The sequence below is a fragment of the Aristolochia californica genome, unplaced genomic scaffold (genome assembly GCF_029961685.1).
Source record: "Aristolochia californica isolate CCGP_79_NKW_82.1479 unplaced genomic scaffold, dmAriCali1.0.hap1 SCAF_6, whole genome shotgun sequence".
NCBI lineage: Eukaryota > Viridiplantae > Streptophyta > Magnoliopsida > Piperales > Aristolochiaceae > Aristolochia > Aristolochia californica.
Window position 1 is genome coordinate 41,898,900 of NW_027182257.1, and position 20,212 is coordinate 41,919,111.

A 20,212-nucleotide genomic window follows, 5' to 3' on the forward strand; every position below is an offset into this window, starting at 1 on the left:
TTCTGTTTGGCCACCGACACTTTCCCTCGATTTTAGCACGATGAGCCTTTTCGTTCTGTTTGTACAGTACTCGTTGCCCTCGTACATCACTGTACTTTTCTGGTTTCTACTCAGCTTAGAACTCACTTGGGAGCTCTCACTTGGTTAAGATCTTATACAAGTAATAGCAGCAGTACTTAAAAAGAAAAAACCCAGTATTGTCATCTGTATTTTGATACTTGACCTGTACAAATATCTGTATTTTATGTACTTGCTGACTTCATTTACTGCCGAGCTGCTCATCTTGTTTTCTCAATCTCGAACGACGAAAGAATTCAGTACTTTTACTGTACAATAAAGGAAGATGAAGTACCCGATGCTCTCAAAGCAGAAAGTAAAACCATTTGCGAGGTTCACTGTAGCAACCGGTTTCTGTTCATTAGCACCGACTAAGAGACTGTAAGCAAATAGGTGATGCTGACTGATTTTACCTCCCGTGGTTATGTGCTAAAGGCAACCCTCGGAGTTCACGAATTGCTCAGAGTTTCTAGGAAGCAGCCTTGTGAGCTTCTCGAGACAAACGGGGATTAATGGAGAGAAAAAAATTTCTTGTTCACCCAGTATGGGACTAAGAGTGGGATAGCGTATCGTCTTAATCTTTGCTCCTTCGTCGTGGTTCCTTTTCTCTTTCAACTGGGGCAAACTTTTGCAAATAAGGAAAAGGCCAAGCTTGTTCCGGCTGCCGACAAACTTCACGATGACTGCTCAAAGTTGAAGAAGTGGCTATGGTTGTCCAGCTGCTCCGATCTCCGTACGCTAGCTATTAATCCTCAACACTATTAAACAATTATGGCTGACCTGCCATCGTAATTGTCCATGGCCATTGCTTGGTCCGGTAGGAAACGTTATTGAACCGAAAATGCGATTTCAAGGCCTCTGGGAGCACTACACTCTTTATGTGATTTACTTGTTTTGTTTATAACGAGGTTATATCTAAATCTTTATAGTAATCAACTAAATCAGGCATCGGTTAGTGGGAGGAGTTTTAATCAACCTTTATAGTAATCAACCCTTCTTCCTGGGATTTTAATCAAGGAAACCAAAAGAGAAAAATCTAGACCCTTACAGATCAGAAAATTAATTCATAATCTCTGAGCAGAATTCGTGATCCCTTCTAAATTTCTTATATGTTGTAAATTTGCTCACCAAAATCGTTCACTCTCTCTGCAATTTCTCACACACACACATGAAGAAAGGCTTCTTGAATGATAGTTCTTTATTTTTTACTTGATTATTTACGTAGCTAAAGAGGGGTATTTATACACATAAAGGGTGAATAATCACCACACAAAATACACATACTTAGCAAACTAAATGCCACACACTTTCCCTTCTCCAATCTTCTGCCAGGACAACCAAGTCAGCTCATCTCTTGATCAAGAAACTTCCTTGAGTTGGGCTTGGGTTAGACTTTTTATAGATCAACTTTTTATGGATCAAGCCAAAGTTAATTGTACCTTTAAGATAGCGAAGAATTTTATTTGCGGCTTTGAAATGGGTGATTGTTGGAGATTCCATGTAGCGGCTAACCAATCCAACTGCGTGAAGAATATCAAGCCTCGTGTAAGTTACGTAGCGTAGACTTCCCACCAAAATTTTGAAGAATGTCAGATCTATACTTTCACCTTCTTCATGCTTGGACATCTTGACTCCGTATTCCATTGGTGTGCTTTTTGGCTTACAATTCTCCATCTTGAACTTCTTCAAGATTTCATTTGCATAGCCTTCCTGTGAAATAAAAATTTCATCTTCTTGTTATTTAACTGCGATGCCAAGGTAGTATGCCATGAGCCCAATGTCTGTCATCTAGAATTCCTTGGCCATTACTTTCTTGAAGTCACCAAACAAGTTTGGGTTACTACCCGTAAAGATCAAGTCATCCATGTACAAGCACACGATCAGAACATCTTCTTTTTTAATCTTAATACAGAGGGTTTGTTCTTATGGACATTTGGTAAAGTCATTCTCTTGGAAGTACATGTCAATCCGGCTATTCTATGCCCTTGGTGCTTGTTTTAACCTGTAAAGAGCCTTTTTTAGCTTCAAGACTTTGTCTTCATGACCCTTCTCTTAATAACCTTGAGGTTGCTCGATGTAGACTTTTTCTTTGAGTACTCCATTTAGAAATGCAAACTTTACATCCATTTGATGAACTTTCTATTTGTTTTGAACTACTAGATAAATTATTAGTCTTACAGTTTCTAAACCGGCAACAGAAGTGAATACCTCATCATAGTCAATGTCAGCTCTTTGGCTGTATCCTTTTGTAACTAGTCTTTCCTTGTGTTTTCGATTTCTCCCTTGGCATTTCTCTTCGTTTTGTACACCCATTTTATACCAATGGTTTTGTGCCCTTTTGGAAGTGAAACAAGTTTCCAAGTGTTGTTCTTCTCAATGGCCTTGATTTTTTCATCCATTGTATCTCTCCACTTATTCTCTTGTTCAGCTTCTTGAAAACTTACTGGTTCACAATCAGCAAAGAGGCAAAAAAGTGTGAGATTACCAAATTGCTCGATTTCCTCATATAGTTCTCAGAAACTTCATGTTCGTGGCGCAACTCTTTCTTTTTCACTTGAAGATGACGAAGGTTACTCATCTCTGTGGGTAGTTGATGTTGGCAAAGTAGGTGGGGTCGTTGGATCTTGTTGGGCTTCTCCAAGTTGTTCAATCGGTGTCAGCTCATCATCAAATGGAGAGGAGAAATTGAAGTCAACTATATGAGATCCAAAATCCCATAGTCCTTCGTCAAACACCACATCTCGCTTGATCACAATTTTCTTATTATTTGAATTATACAGCTTGTAGCCTTTCGAAATTGCTTCATAGCTAATAAAGATGAAACTCTATTTTTTATCATGAAGATTGGTTCATCTCTCATCCGATACATGAACATGGGCTATGCTTCCAAAAACTCTCAGGTGGGAGATGTCAGAATTTTTTCCACTCCATGCTTCTTGCGGTGTCTTTCCCCAAACACTTCTTGTTGGAGATTAGTTGGTCAAGTAGACCGCACACACCACTGCTTCGGCCCAAAACTCCTTGGATAGTTTCTTGCTTTTGAGCATACTCCGAGCTATGTTGAGGATAGTTCGGTTCTTTCTTTCTACCATGCCATTTTGCTAGGGGGATCTAAGAACTGTCATTGGTCAACGAATTCCATTTGCTTCGTAGAACTCTTGAAACTCCCTAGAAGTAAATTCTCCTCCTCGGTCAGATCTCATGTCTTTAATATTTCTACCACTTTCTTTCTCCACTGTAGCTTTGAACTTCTTGAAGAATTCAAAAATTTTTGATTTCTACTTCAAGAAATATACCCATGTTTTTCTTGAAAATTCATCAATAAAGAGAAGAAAATAATGGCTTTTACTGAGAGAGCTTGGCTTGATTGGATCGCATACATTGGTATGGATTAGTTCAAGTGGCTTCTTGGCTCTTTAGTTTGACTTTTTTGGAAAGCTTTTCTGAATTGTTTCCCTAGTAAACATCCTACGCACAATTGGTTAGGGTGATTGATGCAAGGTAGGCCTTTCACCATTTCCTTCTTGGGCAATAGCTCTAATCCTCCAAAGTTGAGATGCCCAAATCGAAGATGTCATGGCCAAGATGTATCTATATAACAAGCCTTTAGACCCTTTGCGACATTGTTTTGAATATTCAAAGAAAATATTTTATTCTTTGACATATGCACCTTGGAAATTAAATCTCCTTTGCCATCTCTTATAAAAAGACTACAATTTTTCATGTGAATATCATAGCCTTTTTCTAAGAGTTGACCCAAACTCAAGATGTTGTTTTTCATATTAGGGACGTAGTAGACATTTGAAATGAATTGGTGGCTACCATCTTTTGCACGAATAAGGATGTTAATTTTTCCTTTCACCAACATTATGGAATCATCTCCAAAAGAAACATTGTCACTCACTAATTCATTGAGTTATACGAAAAAACTTCTTCTTCCATACATATGGTTATTTGCACCGGTGTCAAGATACCAGGTGTTCTCTTGGCCTTCAATATTGTCTTTGTATGCTAGTAACAACGTTCCTTTCTCCTCAGTCGTTGCTTCAGCATTATTGGTCTTATCATCGATCCTATTGTTGGGAGTTCTACATTCTGAAGCATAATGCCCAAACTTTTGATAATTATAAAATTGATTTTGAGATTTTTCGTATCTGGAGTTCGGATTTCCTTTTCCACGATTGTTGAGCTTTCCTTTTTCTTGTAGCTATTGTTGGAATTGTTATTATTGTAAGTCCAACCTCGTCCATGACCGCAACCTCTACCTTGTCCGCGACCTCGACCTCTACCTTGACCACGTTGGTTTCTTTCGTAGCCTTGTACTTCTTCCTTTTCTTTGATTTGCATCCTAAGGAGTTGTTCAGTGATACCTTGCTTTTTCTTGTGTTTTTCTTCATAGGCTTGCAATGATTCTTGGAGTTGCTCGATTGTCATTTCTTCCAAGTCTTTAGTTTCTTCGATTGTCACGACGATGTGCTCAAATTTGAAATCCAACGAATGGAGTATCTTCTCTATTATTCTCACATCTTTTAACTTTTCATCATTTCTTTTCAATTGTTTAGAAACAGCTGCTACTCTTAAGAAATAATCCGAAATAGATTCAAATGGTTCAAATTCACCTCTTAAGGTTTGGAGACGGACCTTCTTCACCTTTTTGACTCCTTTGTAAGAGGTTTACAACTTCTCCCACACTTCTCTGGCGAAGGTTGCACTTGAAATATTTTCAAATCCATCATTATCTAATGCGTGATAGATGAGGTAGTGAACTTTCTTGTTTCTTTTTCTTGAACCCTTCAAAGTTGTCTTTTGATCTTGTGTAAGAGCATCTTCCTTTTCTGGTTCGCTCAAGCCTTTTTTCTATGATATCCCAAACATCATATGCTCCAAGGAGAATCTTCATCGTCATACTCCAGTTGTCGTAATTATTGTTGTTTAGTGTCGGAACTTGGAAGGATACCACATTATTTTCCATATCACTCAATATAGCGAGAATTTGGAAATTCTGATTGCGCGGATGCATCCAGAATGTCAAAAAACTTTGGGAGCGACCTGGCCAATAGTCAACAACTTTGATGGTTCAGTCAACTTGGCTTGAACGGCTCGGTCAAGCAACTTGATCAAATCGGCTCCAACTCGGTGAGTTGACTCACTTTATGGCAACAATGTTCTGGTGGTGAGTCGGATGTCCGATCGGGGCAATTTTGGCGGCGTTGGATTTGTCTTGTCGAGAGCTTCGATTTGATATGCTATATTGTAAAATTTAAAACAAATTTCCAATATACCACTTTGTTGGAAATTTGCTCACCAAAATCACTCACTCTCTGCAATTTCTAGACAAAAAGAATAAAGGTTTCTTGAATGATAGCTCTCTATTTTTTACTTGATTATTTACATAGCTAAATAGGGGTATTTATACACATAAAGGGTGAATAATCACCACAAAAAATACACATACTTGGCAAACTAATTGCCACACACGTTTCCCTTCTCCAATCTTTTGCCAGCACAACCAAGCCAACTTATCTCTTGATCAAGAAACTTCCTTGAGTTTGGCTTGGGATAGACTTTTTGTGGATTAAGTTTATAATCCAGCACTATATAGAGAACCTTACTGCCTTACCACTTTTGGTGAGTCTTTTTTAGTAGAATGGTCTGAGGTTTGATACCAAAATGGACTCCAAAGTTCATATTTAAGAGAGTAATGGGGAATTGTGGTGCAAGCAACGTGAATGTACAACAAGAAATTTGTTGGCATAAGTTAAAAAATTTCTAGCAGAAACATCTCCCAAAAAAAAAATTCGTTGGCAACTTCTATTGGCTAGTTTCCACTCGAATAGGCTTTGTTGTTGAATTTCACTCTTTGTTGGGAGAGCCTTCTGCTAATGATTCTAAAAATTCGTTGGTAGAAGATTCTACCACTGAATGGTGAAATTCAGTGGACAAAGGTGTTGCCAAAGAACTTCAATATTTACTAAGTGTTGCTTCTACATGCAAAATAAGCATTCCCTAGAAAAAGTCAAAATTATTTTTAAGAAATATTTATATAGAAATGTATAATTTTAAAATTTGTCAATAAATTTTAAGAAATAAATTCGTTGGCAGAAAAGCAACCTCTGCTAGCTATTTTTTTTAAAAATATTTTAAAATATATCTTCCATTTTTAATAGAATAATTCATTAAAATAAAACTACTTAAATATAAAAGAAACAATTTATAACAAAAAAATTGCTTAAAAAATCTCAAAAAATGTAAATATATATATATATATATATATATATAAATTATACAAAAATAATAATAAATTATACACCATCTATTAGAGGATCTTGGAGTGGTTGGCTCTGAGTCTGCATCTGTTGAAAGGACTATTGCATTTGCATCCCTAAGCGACCCGAGAGAGGGTCCAACATCCTAAGCTACCCCTTTTTTACTTCAATTGTTTGAGCACCATGATAGCCCTGGATATAGATACAAGCACGAGGCCAATGTTGGAACTACGAGATGGAACTTTCTCCTTTGGATTGTGATTAGCCCATTACTTAAAACCCATCCCAACTCCAATTGATTGTTGTCCCTTTCTCACCAAACCTACCATCGTAATTATCAATGCTCGTTGTTTGGTCCACTAGGAAATGTTATTGTAAACAAAATGCTATTTCGAGGCACCTGGGAGCACTAGACACTATGAAGTAAGGTAGGAAAAGTCGATGTGAGTGATTATGCGATCTTGTAGATATTACATATTCAAATATCACTACTACCCGTTTCTTTCACCTTCAACAAGAATTGAAGGGTCCCCCCTACCTACCCCATTACCAGGCCTTTTAATTAGAAATAGATAAAAAATTTAAGTAAAAATAAACATTATAACATATTTATTATATTTAAATATTGTAAAAAATCATATAATAAAATTTTACAATAATATTTTTATATAAGCGATAATTGTGTGAACGGGTATAAAATAAGTTATGAAATTTTGTTTCCTATTTATTCCATTTAATAAATAGCGGATGAAAAATTGAACAATTGAATAAAGTTGACAAATTTAGAAAACTCATGCGAACTAGTTGCAAAATGACTAAAATCCCAACCCGAGCCAACTAGACAAGTTGTGAGCCCCTACTCCATTGCCCTATCTTAACAATCAAGTTCAGACTTCTTTCATTTGCCTAATCGCATTGCCTTCGTCTTCAGTGAAGTACGTCCACCAGCTACTCTTAAATCTTTTCTTGCCTAAAAGTATTTCTCTCTCAACTTTTCTTTTTTATCTCATTAATACCTCTCTCCTATTATGGCAATATCTCAACTATTTGGAAAAACATATTTAAAAGTTATCTAACTAAGGAAATACTTCACTGATCTACATCAATTTCTTGTGGGTTTAGGTTTCAAGAATTCTCACTCTGATACTTCCTTATCGACTCTCAATAATGGCAAGTGTGTTATGTTTCTACTGTTGTATGTCAATGATATTATTATTACTTGTAACTGTGATTACCATATTTCTCAATTTGTTGATTATCTCGCTCAATGTTTCTCTCTGAAAGATCTTGGCACTCTTTCTTACTTTTTTGGAGTTGAGGTTGCTCCACATCGCATGACATATTACGCTCTCAATGCATATACATATCAGACCTACTCAAAAGGACTCATATGGAAAATGCTAAACCTATTCTCACCCCATTGCCGATGAACTCTTCATCAGTCACCATGACCTCAGGCTCTCCTCTTTCTGATCCATCTCAATTTCATGAAGTAGTTGACAACCTGCAATATCTCTCTTTCTCACTCGACCTAATATTTTCTTTGTTGTCAATAAGATGTCCCAATTTATGCATCAATTTATTGACTAACATTGGGTACTTGTTAAATGAATTTAAGGTATTTATGTGGCACATTGGATAAAGAGTTTTTTCTACCTCAGAAGTTTCCTATATCTTAGGTTCTCTGATGCCAATTGGTTTGGCAATAAAGATGATTACTCTTCCACTAGTGCTTACCTTATCTATCTTGGGTATAATCTCATTTCTTGGAGTTCAAAGAAGCAACACATTGTTGCCCATTCTTCTACTGAGGCTAAGTATCAATCAGTTATGGTTACTTTTGTTGAACTTTAGTGGGTGTGCTCTCTACTTACTGAACTTGGTGTAACTTTGCAATCTTCTCCTGTTGTCTATTGTGATAATATTGGTGTCACTCAATTAAACTCCAATCACGTGTTTCACTCCAAAATGAAACATGTAGCAGTTGAGTATTATTTCATCCGTGATAAGGTTCAATCTCGTTTACTTTGTGTTGCTCATGTTGTTTGTGTTGACCAATTTGTTGATCTCCTTACCAAGTCATTGCCTCACAGTCTTAGTTGCTAAGAGACAAAATTGGCTCGTGGCCTATCTTGAAGGGGGCATAAGTAACATATTATCTTGACTCTATGAACTAATCAATTGAGTCATCCATAAGAATAGGATTCCTCTAACTCCTCTAAATTACCCATTTGTTTAGGTTATTTCTATTGTAAAATTGTTTATAAATACCACTTTTAAATCAATACAAAATTTTGGTTCAGTTTAGTCTCGTATACTAACAAGTATGAGGGAGGAAGCAAACGTACGAGAATGGCCCTTATGTTGTTATTTGTTGCACGCTTCTATCTCATGTTCCTTTTAAATAAGATAAACTAATAAGTAAATACGATCTTTTAGATATTATATATTCTTTTACCTTCAACAAGGACTGAATCTCCCTACCAGGCCTTTTTTTTAACATTTTCTTATTTTGGTTGTCCCCTAACTCTTATGTATATTAATATTTATTTTTATTAATGGCAAAAAAGGGGGAGAGCAGTATCTTTTGTATTTACACATTAGGAGTAAACGGTAATTAAATAGAAATAATATATATATATATATATATATATATATATATATATATATAATTTAAGTAAAAATAAACATTACAACAACATATTTATTATATTTAAATATTGCAAAAAATCATATAATAAAAATTACAATAACATTTTTATATAATTGATAATTGTGTAAATGGGTATAAAATAAATTATCCGATTTTGTTTCGTTTAATAAAGAAGTGAACAGATAAATGATTATCTAATTACATATGCAGATAAAAAATGTATTTCCTATTTATTCTATTTAATAAATGGCGGAGGAAAAATTGAACTATCGAATAAAGCTGACAAATTTAGAAAACTCACGCGGACCGGTTGCAAAATGATTAAAATCCCGACCCGACCCGACAAGTTGCATGACCTTACTCCGATGCCCTATCTCGACATTCGAGTTCGGACTTCTTTCATTTACCTAATCACACTGCCTTCGTCTTCAGGTGAAGTACGTCCACCAGCTAATCCTAAATCTTCTCTTGCCAACAGGTATTTCTCTCTCGACTTTTCTTTCCGATCTCGCTAGTACCTCTCTCCTAGTTTGGCAATATCTCAACCATTTGGAAAAATATTTAAAGTTATTTAACCAAGGAAATACTTCACTGAACCTGTTCACATGTCATCTATTCCCTTGTAATTTTATGGATCTTCCGCACTTATTGGTTAAAGAACTATGTTAGTTATTTGCCTCCTGAATTGAGGTTTCGTCATTGTCACTGTGTTGTCATTCTCTGCCTCTTTGTCAATGAGAATGACAACAAATTCAGTTGGAAATTTCTTAATTTTAATCCTCATCAACAGCCAATCTTGAGGACTGCATGTATCCAAATGACAGTTTTTTTTTTTTTTTTTAAAGCTGTAAAAGTAGTTCATCTTATTGAATTTTGAAATTGTTGATTTATGGTTAAACAGGAAGAACTTTTCAGAAGAAATATCAGGTTAAAGCCAGTCTTTATGTTTTCTTCCTTGAACTCCTTGTGGGGAGACAGATGCTCTATGATTTCTTTTCTGGTTGATGTTCTAATAGTAGGTGGTTTACTATTCAAAATAATTATAAGATTTACAAGTACTGATAAGCATGTTTTTTAGTTAATATTACTTCTCCCGTGCTTCTTATTTTTGTAAGACGAAACCCAATTGAATTAATTTTACCCTTACTGCAATACTGATTCCGTGGGGATTCAGCTACTCTTACGTATTTCTCACTTTCTTGTATATTCAGCAGAAGGCCCTCTTATGCGACATTATTAATTTTTGTGCCAGATTTTAACTATTTTTCAGCATTAATGCTCGTTGTACTTCTAATAAGAAACTGGAAAAATGAAACCTTGGGATGTCTGGCATTTCATCATTGGGTAACCCTTGGGCCTTTATATCACTTATAGGCTTTTTTAGAGTCTCACCTTTCTTATAGGTCAACTGTGTTACCCACATATTATATTTGTTTGATGCAAATTGCACTCCAAAGGTTCTTTCAACGTGATGAGTGATTTACGTTAGATTCTACCATTTTGCATGCTTTGAAACATAAAATTCAACTTTATTAGTGGCTGTGATTGATTCTTTATTGGTTGAACTCAAACTATTTTTAATTGTCAAAAATTCTCATTTGGTTATGTTGGATCCAGATATTCTTTAAGAAACTAGAATAATTAGGTAGGATTACTAATGGTTGGGCATGCAAACTGGTCAATGTAACTGGTATACATATAAAGTTTTTTTTCCCATTGTTAAAATTATTTTTATCTTTAAACAGGCCTGGAATTGGGTCAGACCCTCCTTTGTCTAGGTGTTGTCCAGATAAATTTCCAACTGATTGGATTTGGATTGTCAAGTTAGAGAATGTTCCAGCCCACCCAGAATGGGTCTGGGTCGGATTCAGATTGGCTCCAGGTTTCAAACCACTTTATATATATAACGTATTTGAGATATAAAAGTTTGTTTACATGAGGATGAACTATTAAAAATTAATAAGATGAAATAATGTTATATTAAAGATAATTAGACAATTTGTTTACACAAGGATAATTAGACAGTTTCCCTTCATTAGAATTATTTTTATTGGTGAAGAGTATTTTAGTCGCTATGTATTTAAAGTACCTTTTACATAGTTTTGGCCAAAAAAAATCTTAATTAGGATGTTACCTAATCAGATTTTCTCTTTTAAAAAGGTGGTTTTTAAGGAAGACTTCTCAATTTTGTCCTTCCTTAGGAGTCTTCTTTGAAATGGGGGACCAATATTGTCCCTGAGCTTCTATGGGTAGATGCAGAATGGCCATGATCTTCTTTTATGTTTGATGGTAGGCAATTAACAGGGTTCGTCATGTGAATCAGAGGTATTGTGCAAATTGATGTGAGTTGTTCTGAATATTACATTGGTAGGGATTCTCGTAAAATAATAGTAATTGATATGGACAAAGTTTGTGTAGATTGCATTTTTTTAAACCACTATTTTTTGTCATATTGTTGTAATATTGTGTATGTATTAAACATTAGTTGATTTTTATGGATTTGAGTGACTTTATTCAAGTACTAAAGTTTAGTTTTTTTGGTTCAAGTGTTTAAAATCTTGATAATAACTAATGTTTCATGAATTTGAAGCAATGAGCACTAACTGGAGAACCTAATCTCAGGTGACAGTCATAAAGAGGAGAAGGTGTTGTTTGGGACATCAAAGTCTCTCTGGATATCAAATTCTGCGTGCTAGGGGACTGGGTGAAAAACAAAGCCAACAAGCAGCTTTAGCTTCTCTGTTTGCATAGAATGACTAGGGCTGCCATCATTCATTTGCTTCGCTCACAGGAAAAACAGCTGACTGTGGCAAATTTCCAAACTGGTTCGTCCTCTACCTATGACATGTTGCTTCTTTCTGATTGTTAATGTTAGAATGTCTTTTGTTCTGTATTCAAGTAGGATGCTTAGCCAGAAAGTTAACTGGGAAATCTTGATAAAACACACTTGAATATATGCACATTGTGACATTTAAAAAAAAAAATGCATCTCATCATGTCTTAGTACTCATACATTGTTTTTTTTAGGAGTTTACTCTCCATATTTAACCTAGTTAATATACTTGGTGCTTGTCTTAGATGTCTTGGATGCTTTTCTTCTGGTAGTTGAATCTTAAATACATAGTTCATTAGTGTTAGTCAACACTTTTTTTAGATAATTTTTTCCTAATTATATCATTGGATGTTAAAGAAAAATTGATTTTATTGAATAGAATTTTCTGGCACTCTGCTCTTTATTTCATTGGTTTGATAAACTATTATAGTCTATCAATTTTCCTGGTGTGTGAACAGTCTGCCACTTCCTAGTCTTCCTGGTAATCTGAATCGTTTGTTTCTTGTTTCTTTTTATTTATTTGTTTTTAATAGTGTTCCCCTTACCCCAGTGAGACTTAAACATATGATCTCACAATGAAACCCCCATTGTAGCCATTGATCCAGAGGCTCCATCCATTTTGCTGTTTCATTTTGTAAGAGATTAAACTTAGTTTTAATGATATTTTATTAGTCTATAGGAGAATAAAAACATTGTGAGGCTGACGATTTATATACTCCCAATAGCAACATGTAAAACACCTTATTTAACCATAGTACTTTCTAGATGAATATTCCTATTCAAGATCACCTCTTTGTTTTTTTCTCCCCTCCTGGTCTAAGCTTCCAATATCTACTAATCTACATCAGATTTTATTTCCCAAGAAAGGAAAGAAAAAAATTTGTTCAAGTTGTCTCCAACTTGCAAGTGAGCAACTAGTTGGGGGCATCATATTTGGAAGTTAGAATAGAGATTTGCTACCAAGGACCAAAAACAAAGTGGTGTTGGGAAGTAAGCTCAACCCTTATGAATGTCTGCAATATGGTAAAGTTCCTTATCCAATTTTTTTAAATTCGTAACGTCAGAGAACATCCATTGTTTTTATTTCATAACGGCAGAGAACAGGAACTTCTCTTTTTTTAATTCTTGTTAAAATTCAAGGCTTATGAAACGGCTTCATTTAGGCATCATGAGGTAACCTAAATCAATCTTATACAGTCCTTTTGCAAGAGCTAATTGATGTAAAATTTGCTAATTAACTTCAATCCAGCTATATTTTGGTAGCTACATGAAGCCTTTTCCATTCTCTTCTACATTAGTCAACTCCATTATTATGTCACCAAGTCTATTTCTGCAACTTCCATCATAGTCTACTTTCTTCTTTTCCATCCTTGATAACTGTAAGACTCTTCTCTCTGATACACTGTTAACGTCCAGTGAACATGTTCAAACAATTTCAGCTGACTCAATTATTTGCATTATGTTAAATATTTTTTAATACACTCATTTCTGGGTTTGTTATACTTCTTTCTTTAACATATCATAAGAGTTGAAGTTAAAACAGTTTCCATAGAGTGAGGTAATGTAAACCATTTTATGACCCTTAAGAGTAAGGGAACATAAACCATTTCATTGACACTTCTCAGTGACTGATAAATTGCTACTTAAAACTGCTTCTGCCCATCATTCTTTTGATCCGTCTTGTATAAAAGCCACTGAATCTTATATCTATTGGCTTAGCTGACCTTTAGTATTTGTGTTTTCCTTTTATGTTTTTTGCCTCTCCCCTTGGGAAGGCTTCAGATTTGTAATACTCTTTTGCCTAAAAAAAAAAAAAAAAAGCTCAATCCGTTGTTCATTCTGTTACCATCATTGTGCCCAATTTGGACTGCTGTGAGAGGCATAGTAGACTGGAAGCCTAGGTGGTACGAACCTAGGCTGGATGGTTCTCACTAAACAATATGGAAACCCAGTTGAGTGGGAATGTTCTTTATGGTTTTCCTTCTAAAATTGTGTCTATTTATTGTTCTTTTTTTATGGCTTATTTCTTGCCATCTCTTTCAGGTGTTTACCCAAGTAGACTTGGAACATGCCAAGGGCACTCAACTTTGCAAAACCCTTTTGCATACAAATATGTGAACTTGAACCACACATTCATGAGTACTCACAAGAAATGCGCTTCTCATGTTGCTGCAACTACTACAGAGTCGGACAGTAAAATTAGCATTGGTCCACAGAAAAATGCAACGGCAGGGGAAGATGGTAAAGAAACAGCTGTTGTCTATCAAGGGCCCATTTCATCGACCATCAAGAAAGTAAAGCTACTTTCCCTCTCCACTTGCTGTCTCTCCATCTCTCTTGGCCCAGTCATAACATTTATGACCGCACCAGAAATGAATGTAATTCTCAAGGGAGCTATAGCTTCTTCTGTCATTTTTATGAGTGCTACTAGCACTGGTATTCTTCACTGGTTTGCTAACCCCTACATTCACAAGCTTAAATGGCAGCCTGGATCAGATGTTTTTGAGGTTCAGATGATGTCTTGGCTGGCATCATATATTCCGAGGACCCTCAGGTTTGCTGATGTGAGACTAGCCCAGACCAATAGGCCTTTCGTGACATTTGCAGCCAACGGTAATTATTATTTTATTGACAAGGACCATTGTCACAATAAGGCGCTCTTGGCAAAGCTAACCCCACGGCAAGCAACCCATGAATCAGCTTTCAAAAACTTGTGAGGCCTTGGAGAAGTTAAAGAAGGGATGGGTACCTGGTGCAGGATGTGAGCTTTCAGCCCTTCATTTACAGATGTCTATCGGATTTTGTCTTCCTGCAAATTTTAATACTTGTGAACAATAAACAAGTTTGTTGCAGGAAATAATGCTCGACATTTACAGAGTCTTGTAGCTGTGTCAATTGACAAATGGATTCCTACTATTCACATGGTGAATTAGGATAGACAGGAACTGATTCACATGTATATATGCTTTTTCTGTTCTTTATCTTGTTTACTTGCGTGATCCTCGATTTAAACGTTTTGCACGACGTTGTCGAGATGTATGCTTCAAGGGAAGCTTCCTATAAAATCTTTTGACGACTGCCTTACACATGATAGTTGTTTATGACTTTTCTTGCATTTATGAGCCATCGTGGTGGATGAACTGCTTTCCATTAAATTTCCCAGAAGGTTCTTGTTTATGACACAGAAATTTTAGGGAAAAAAAACCAATAAGCACTAAAGTGGGTCTTAATCACTTAATCACTAACGTTAAAAAAAAAAAATCAATGAGAAAAAAATTAATTTCATCTTCTTGTTTTCTTATGACAGTACAAACGGTCCCTAAGTTGGCAAAATAGAGATTTTCACTTACAAGGAAGAAGTCGCCTCTTCTTTTTCAGTTTTCTTCAGAATCTATGCTAAGAAACATGAAAATCAATCCAGGTCAGGTACTTTGGAGGCTTCACCTGGTGTTTCTTTCTCTAAAGCCGGCTTAATCAGCTCTTGATTGGTTCGGAACTCTTTAAAACAGATTTGTTATGGAGTGCGAGATCAACCAATGTTTAAAAGTTATCAAGCTTTTGAATCTTGTGCATGGGTTTCCCGTAGAACAAGTTTCCGTGTTAGAAATGGGTACGATAGAGATAAAGATAAGCAGTGATTGAAACAGAGACAAACTCAAATTGTAAGTGATTAAAACAAAATTAATTTACATTCCAATCTGATACACTTCTGGTAGGGGAAAAAACACCCAGATAAAAAGAAAAGTGATTACAAACATTCAATACACTAAATCGCACCACCAAAGGGTTTGCCTAAGAGAACTAATCCCTTGCTTACTTAGCCTTGGGCAATGCTTAAGGTTCAGACCCACCAAATTCCCACACATAATCTCCAGAAAACTTAAGCTCCTATCAGTGATGTCCAAACACCCAGCCAAAGAGAGAACCTCTATTTTCTGATGCACTGATTTAACTAAAGAATAGACTCCACCATCACTGATCCCACACCCAGAAAGGTCTAGATCCAGCAAGCTCGGGCAAAACTCGGAAATCATAGACAAGCACTTGTCACTCAACCTTTCACACCCTTCTAGTCTCAATCTCTTGAGCTTCCTTCCAAATCCACTGGTTAAAGCCAACAGACTCACATCGGTCAGCTGGAAACATCTACTTAAATCCACTTCAACCAGGCCTTTACTCTGGTTTCTGAGAGCCTGCAAAAAGATTGAAAGCCCCTTATCTGTGATGCTACTTAAGCCTGCAAGCTCAAGGTTTTTTACATGAACACATGAACTTCCTAGCCACGATAGGAAAGAGTCTCCAACCCCAGAACATCTGTTTAATGTTATAGACTGGAGCAATGGGCACCGAGGGAGAGGAGTTTCGAAAATGGAAGGATCCATTTCGTGTAAGCCGTGGCACTTCACCAAAGACAATACCTTGAGCCTCTCCTTGCAGTTCATCAAGACCTCCATCAATCCATTTGGTGAAACATTATGACACTCCCGCAATTTGAAGCTCTCCAGCAACATGGTAGATCGACTCATCTCTTGCAGACCCTTATCGGTTATGGCAGCACAGTTTGCGATTGCTATCTGTTTCAATCGAACAAATCGACTTCCGATTGCCTTCAAGCATTTATCATTTAACCCAGAACAGGATTTCAGAGAAAGAGTCTCCAGCTTTTCCGGTATTCCAATGGAACAGAACCCCGTTTCACTGACACCCGATATGTTTTCCAAGCATAAACTAGCAAAAGAACTTTCATGCCTTCCAACGGCTTCAAGAACACAATCTCCGATGCTTATTGAAACGAGCTTTACCCTCTCCAAATCGGGCAAGCTCGAAAAAACAGATAGAATGCCCTCGTCGCTGACGAGACGGCATTTGATGAGGGAGATGGATTTCAGATTGGTAGAGTATGCAGCAACAGCTTGAAGAGATGGGTTCCCAATATTCGGGCATGATTCAATACTCAGACTCGATAGATTCCGGCATTTTCTGGCAACAACAATGATGCCTTCATCACCAACCAAAGGACAATTTAATATGTCGAGCTTCTCGATCGAACTACATCGTTGAGAGAGAGAAATAAGGCCGTTGTTCCTAATTTGAAGGCAATCCCAAAGAACGAGAGACTTGAGATATGGACATGCTTGGGCGATTATTTCCAAGCCGAAATCTGTGATCCCTTGAGAAGGAAAGCTCCCTCTAATATAGAGCTCCCGGAGTCCTCCCGGAGGACATATTCCCACGGCAATTGCAGCCAATCTCGTATCATTTGCTTTCTTTCCTTCCAAACATCTGGAAGTCTTATTTCCCTGCTTTTGCATGGTTGAAATGGCGGTCTTGAATGCGGTGGCTCTCATGTTCGCTTGCAAGACGAGCCACTTCTTGGACACGGTAGCGCAGGAAAAACGGTCTCTCAACGAGGGGAGAAAGCTGAAAATCTCGAAGATGCATTCGTCTGGCAGATGACTGATCAAATCCTCTGCGTTCTTGTTGTCACGCGTTAGATTGTTTTCCAATCTGGGTTTCTTTCTTAGACGAAGACAATCAACCTCTCCTGCAAATCAAAGAATAGAAAATCCGATAATTCAATAAAATGGTGAAAAATCAAAATGCTTAAAACCAGCAAGAAATTTATTACCAAAGAAAAAAAAAACAAATAATCAACTTGCCTCCTCGCTCCATAATTACAAAACACAAAAACAAACGAGCAAGAGGATGACTTCAATGGCAGTTCAATCACAACCTTCGGAAGAAGAAGATAATGAGCTAAAAGCCCTTCGAACGATACAGCTTGCGAAGTAACCCAAGAAAAGCAACCACCACCTCCACAGACCTGTCAGACAACAAAGAACATTACCGCGGACATCCAAATCAGAGTCACATTCAACTCACTTTTGCAAGTTCATTTGAATTTCGCGAGTTATATAGTATGATCCTCGGATGAGCGCACAGTTTTGAATCGAGTGACCCAGAGACGCGAGCTGGTTCAACGAATCTATTATATATATATTTTTGAAAAGGCCAAAAGAGAGAGAAGGGACTTTCTGCACAGAAGACCTCCGTCTTCTTGTTCTTATACTAATTTTAAAGCTTTCGGTTCTTCTCTGTGGGTCCCAACAGCCGACCTTCCTTCTCCTTTCCCATGTTACAGATTACAGGGACTAGTTGCCGTGGTTCTGTTAATCTTGAATTCTCCTATAGGTCGGCAATCAAAACTCACCGGGAGAAGCTTAAATGAAACCATGAATCTAAAACTTTCCTGTGAGTACAGAGATTTTTTTTCTTTGTTGTCACATCACTGACTTTCCTCTTTCTTTTGTACCCTTTTTTTAATTTGTTTCCACTCTATTCATTGAACGCGTCTTTGGAGCAGGAAAGCCAACTGGTTTTTTTGGATTTTCGCTTTGTTCTTGGCTTTTCTATCTAGGGTTCAGAAATTAATATCCCAGTTGCAGGCTCAAACAACTGCAACTCTCAAAGATTATAATTCACTAGTGGATGCCTCTGCCAACTTGAGCTTTGTAAAAAGAGCAAGAATATCCCGAGGGTAGTAATTTCTTCATTGTAGAAGATTTTGACAAGATCTCCACCATGAAGAAGCCAGATACTGGGCTGGTGAAGATAAAGATACAAGGAGATCCTTCCGAAGATTACACCTTGTAAACTATAAGAGGAGTTGAATGTAACCAGACATTAGGCTTTGTTCTTAATGTAAAAGGAATACAGGCCTACACCAGTTTCTAACTTAGACATTAGATTTGCTGATACGAGCAAAATAAATAGCACAGAGAACTGAAAACCAGAACTATAAACAAAGTGAAAGAAGGAAAGGAAAGAGGGGGAGGAACCAGGCCGGTGCAAGTTCCATTTCCGCTGTCTGTGGGTGGGGAGGCATCAAGATAGCACGGAGCATTCTTTACGATACGATCAAGCATTAGAAATTCAGAATTGAGTCTAAAACTGAACACTCGCAATGAACAAACTGGAAATTATGTCTTTTCTTCCCCTGATTTTGAGTACGATGAAACGGAGGAAGATTGGATTAAAAAATGGAGAACTTTAACATTTGAAGACCGACCAAATCAGTGGCCTGTATCCATATAGAAAAATGAAGAACCTTTTTTCTTCCTCTCCATTACTATTTTTTATTGGTCTTTCCCTCACAAAGAGGAATCATGGTGATGAAGGGTTGGGTACAAAAAAAATTCAATTGCCATTAAAGAGTAGACCCTCTTATTAAAGCTTCAATGAAAGTAGGCAATGTCCTTTATGAACAACACCATACTTGTGGTAGAAATTTCTTGGCTGGAGATTAAACTCAAATTTAAACTACTAAAACCTGAATGTTCAAACTCCAAAAGTTTATGAAGGAAGAACAATTGAAAAAATTAGGAGAGTTTTCCATTCTTTTAAGGGAAAAGGACTCAACCAAAAGAATCGTTGTGCGGCCATAGGAAAATAAAACGACAAGAAAATTATTTTTCTTTAAAATTAATTTCTCATTGAAAAATTTCCCTATTGATAAAAGTTCTCTTTGATCAGTTTTCTTGTGTTTGTGCCCTTGTAAGAAATAATGAAAAATCAGCTGTGGTGTTTGTATTTACATTATGAATAAATTATTTTTTTATAAATAATAAAAAACAAGATTAAAGTAAGAGGTAAGTGATTAATTACCATATTTATTTTAATTTCTTATCAGAGAAATAAAAAACCCATTTTCCTATTTTTAATATTTTTTAAAGGTAAGCTGAATAAAAAAATTTCCTACAATTGACACAAAAGCATCCTAATTTTACATTAAATTTTGATTTTATGAGTATTTATTTATGCCATTATTGCATCCTTTATATAACTTTGAAGCGTGTATTAAATAATGAATTCATTTTATAATCAAGTATCATATCTCAGTTCAATACTTGAATGATATAAAAAAATTGGGCTTGATTCGGGCAAATTCAATCACCAGTTGTCTCCAACACATTTGGTATAATATATGTTAAACACCTAACTAATACTATCCAAAAGACCGGCATGTCAGAAACAGAAGACATAGATAGTTAACCCATGACCATAATAGTATCACCCCTAGTCGTCTCTACATGTGACATTTTTTTTTTATTTTTATGTGGGGATGAGCTAAGCTTTTGACTTATCTATTGAAGAATGAACATGGCATTGGGAATTTTATATTGGGAAATTGTCTAATGTCTAATCAATTTGAGAAGCTTCCGTCTCCGCCGTTGATAAAGATCGAATGACTAGAAATGTTATTTCTTATCTTAAGACCTAGGAGTGTATAATTATTATGTCATAGTTGGAGGATGTATGAGTAATTAATTGCACCTGTACAGTTACTTTTAAGGATATTGCAGGTGGGTTTACGGGTAATTAAGATAAATCAGAAGGGTACGT

At 36.3% G+C, this 20,212-nt stretch overlaps 2 protein-coding genes across 2 annotated transcripts; one reads left to right on the forward strand and one right to left on the reverse strand.

Annotated features, from left to right (window-relative positions):
• Nucleotides 1-9,351: 9,351 nt before the first annotated feature.
• On the forward strand, nt 9,352-14,808 carry LOC137934765 (uncharacterized). The gene is made up of 3 exons (XM_068779289.1): nt 9,352-9,454; nt 11,599-11,801; nt 13,853-14,808. Exons 2-3 carry the CDS (start codon nt 11,729-11,731, stop codon nt 14,524-14,526), a joined length of 747 nt encoding a protein of 248 aa, XP_068635390.1. The 5' UTR covers nt 9,352-9,454; nt 11,599-11,728; the 3' UTR covers nt 14,527-14,808.
• Nucleotides 14,809-15,455: 647 nt separating this feature from the next.
• Nucleotides 15,456-17,646, reverse strand: LOC137935166 (EIN3-binding F-box protein 2-like). The gene is made up of 2 exons (XM_068779850.1): nt 17,470-17,646; nt 15,456-17,354 (listed from the first exon to the last, which is right to left on the reverse strand). Exons 1-2 carry the CDS (start codon nt 17,480-17,482, stop codon nt 15,568-15,570), a joined length of 1,800 nt encoding a protein of 599 aa, XP_068635951.1. The 5' UTR covers nt 17,483-17,646; the 3' UTR covers nt 15,456-15,567.
• Nucleotides 17,647-20,212: the final 2,566 nt, after the last annotated feature.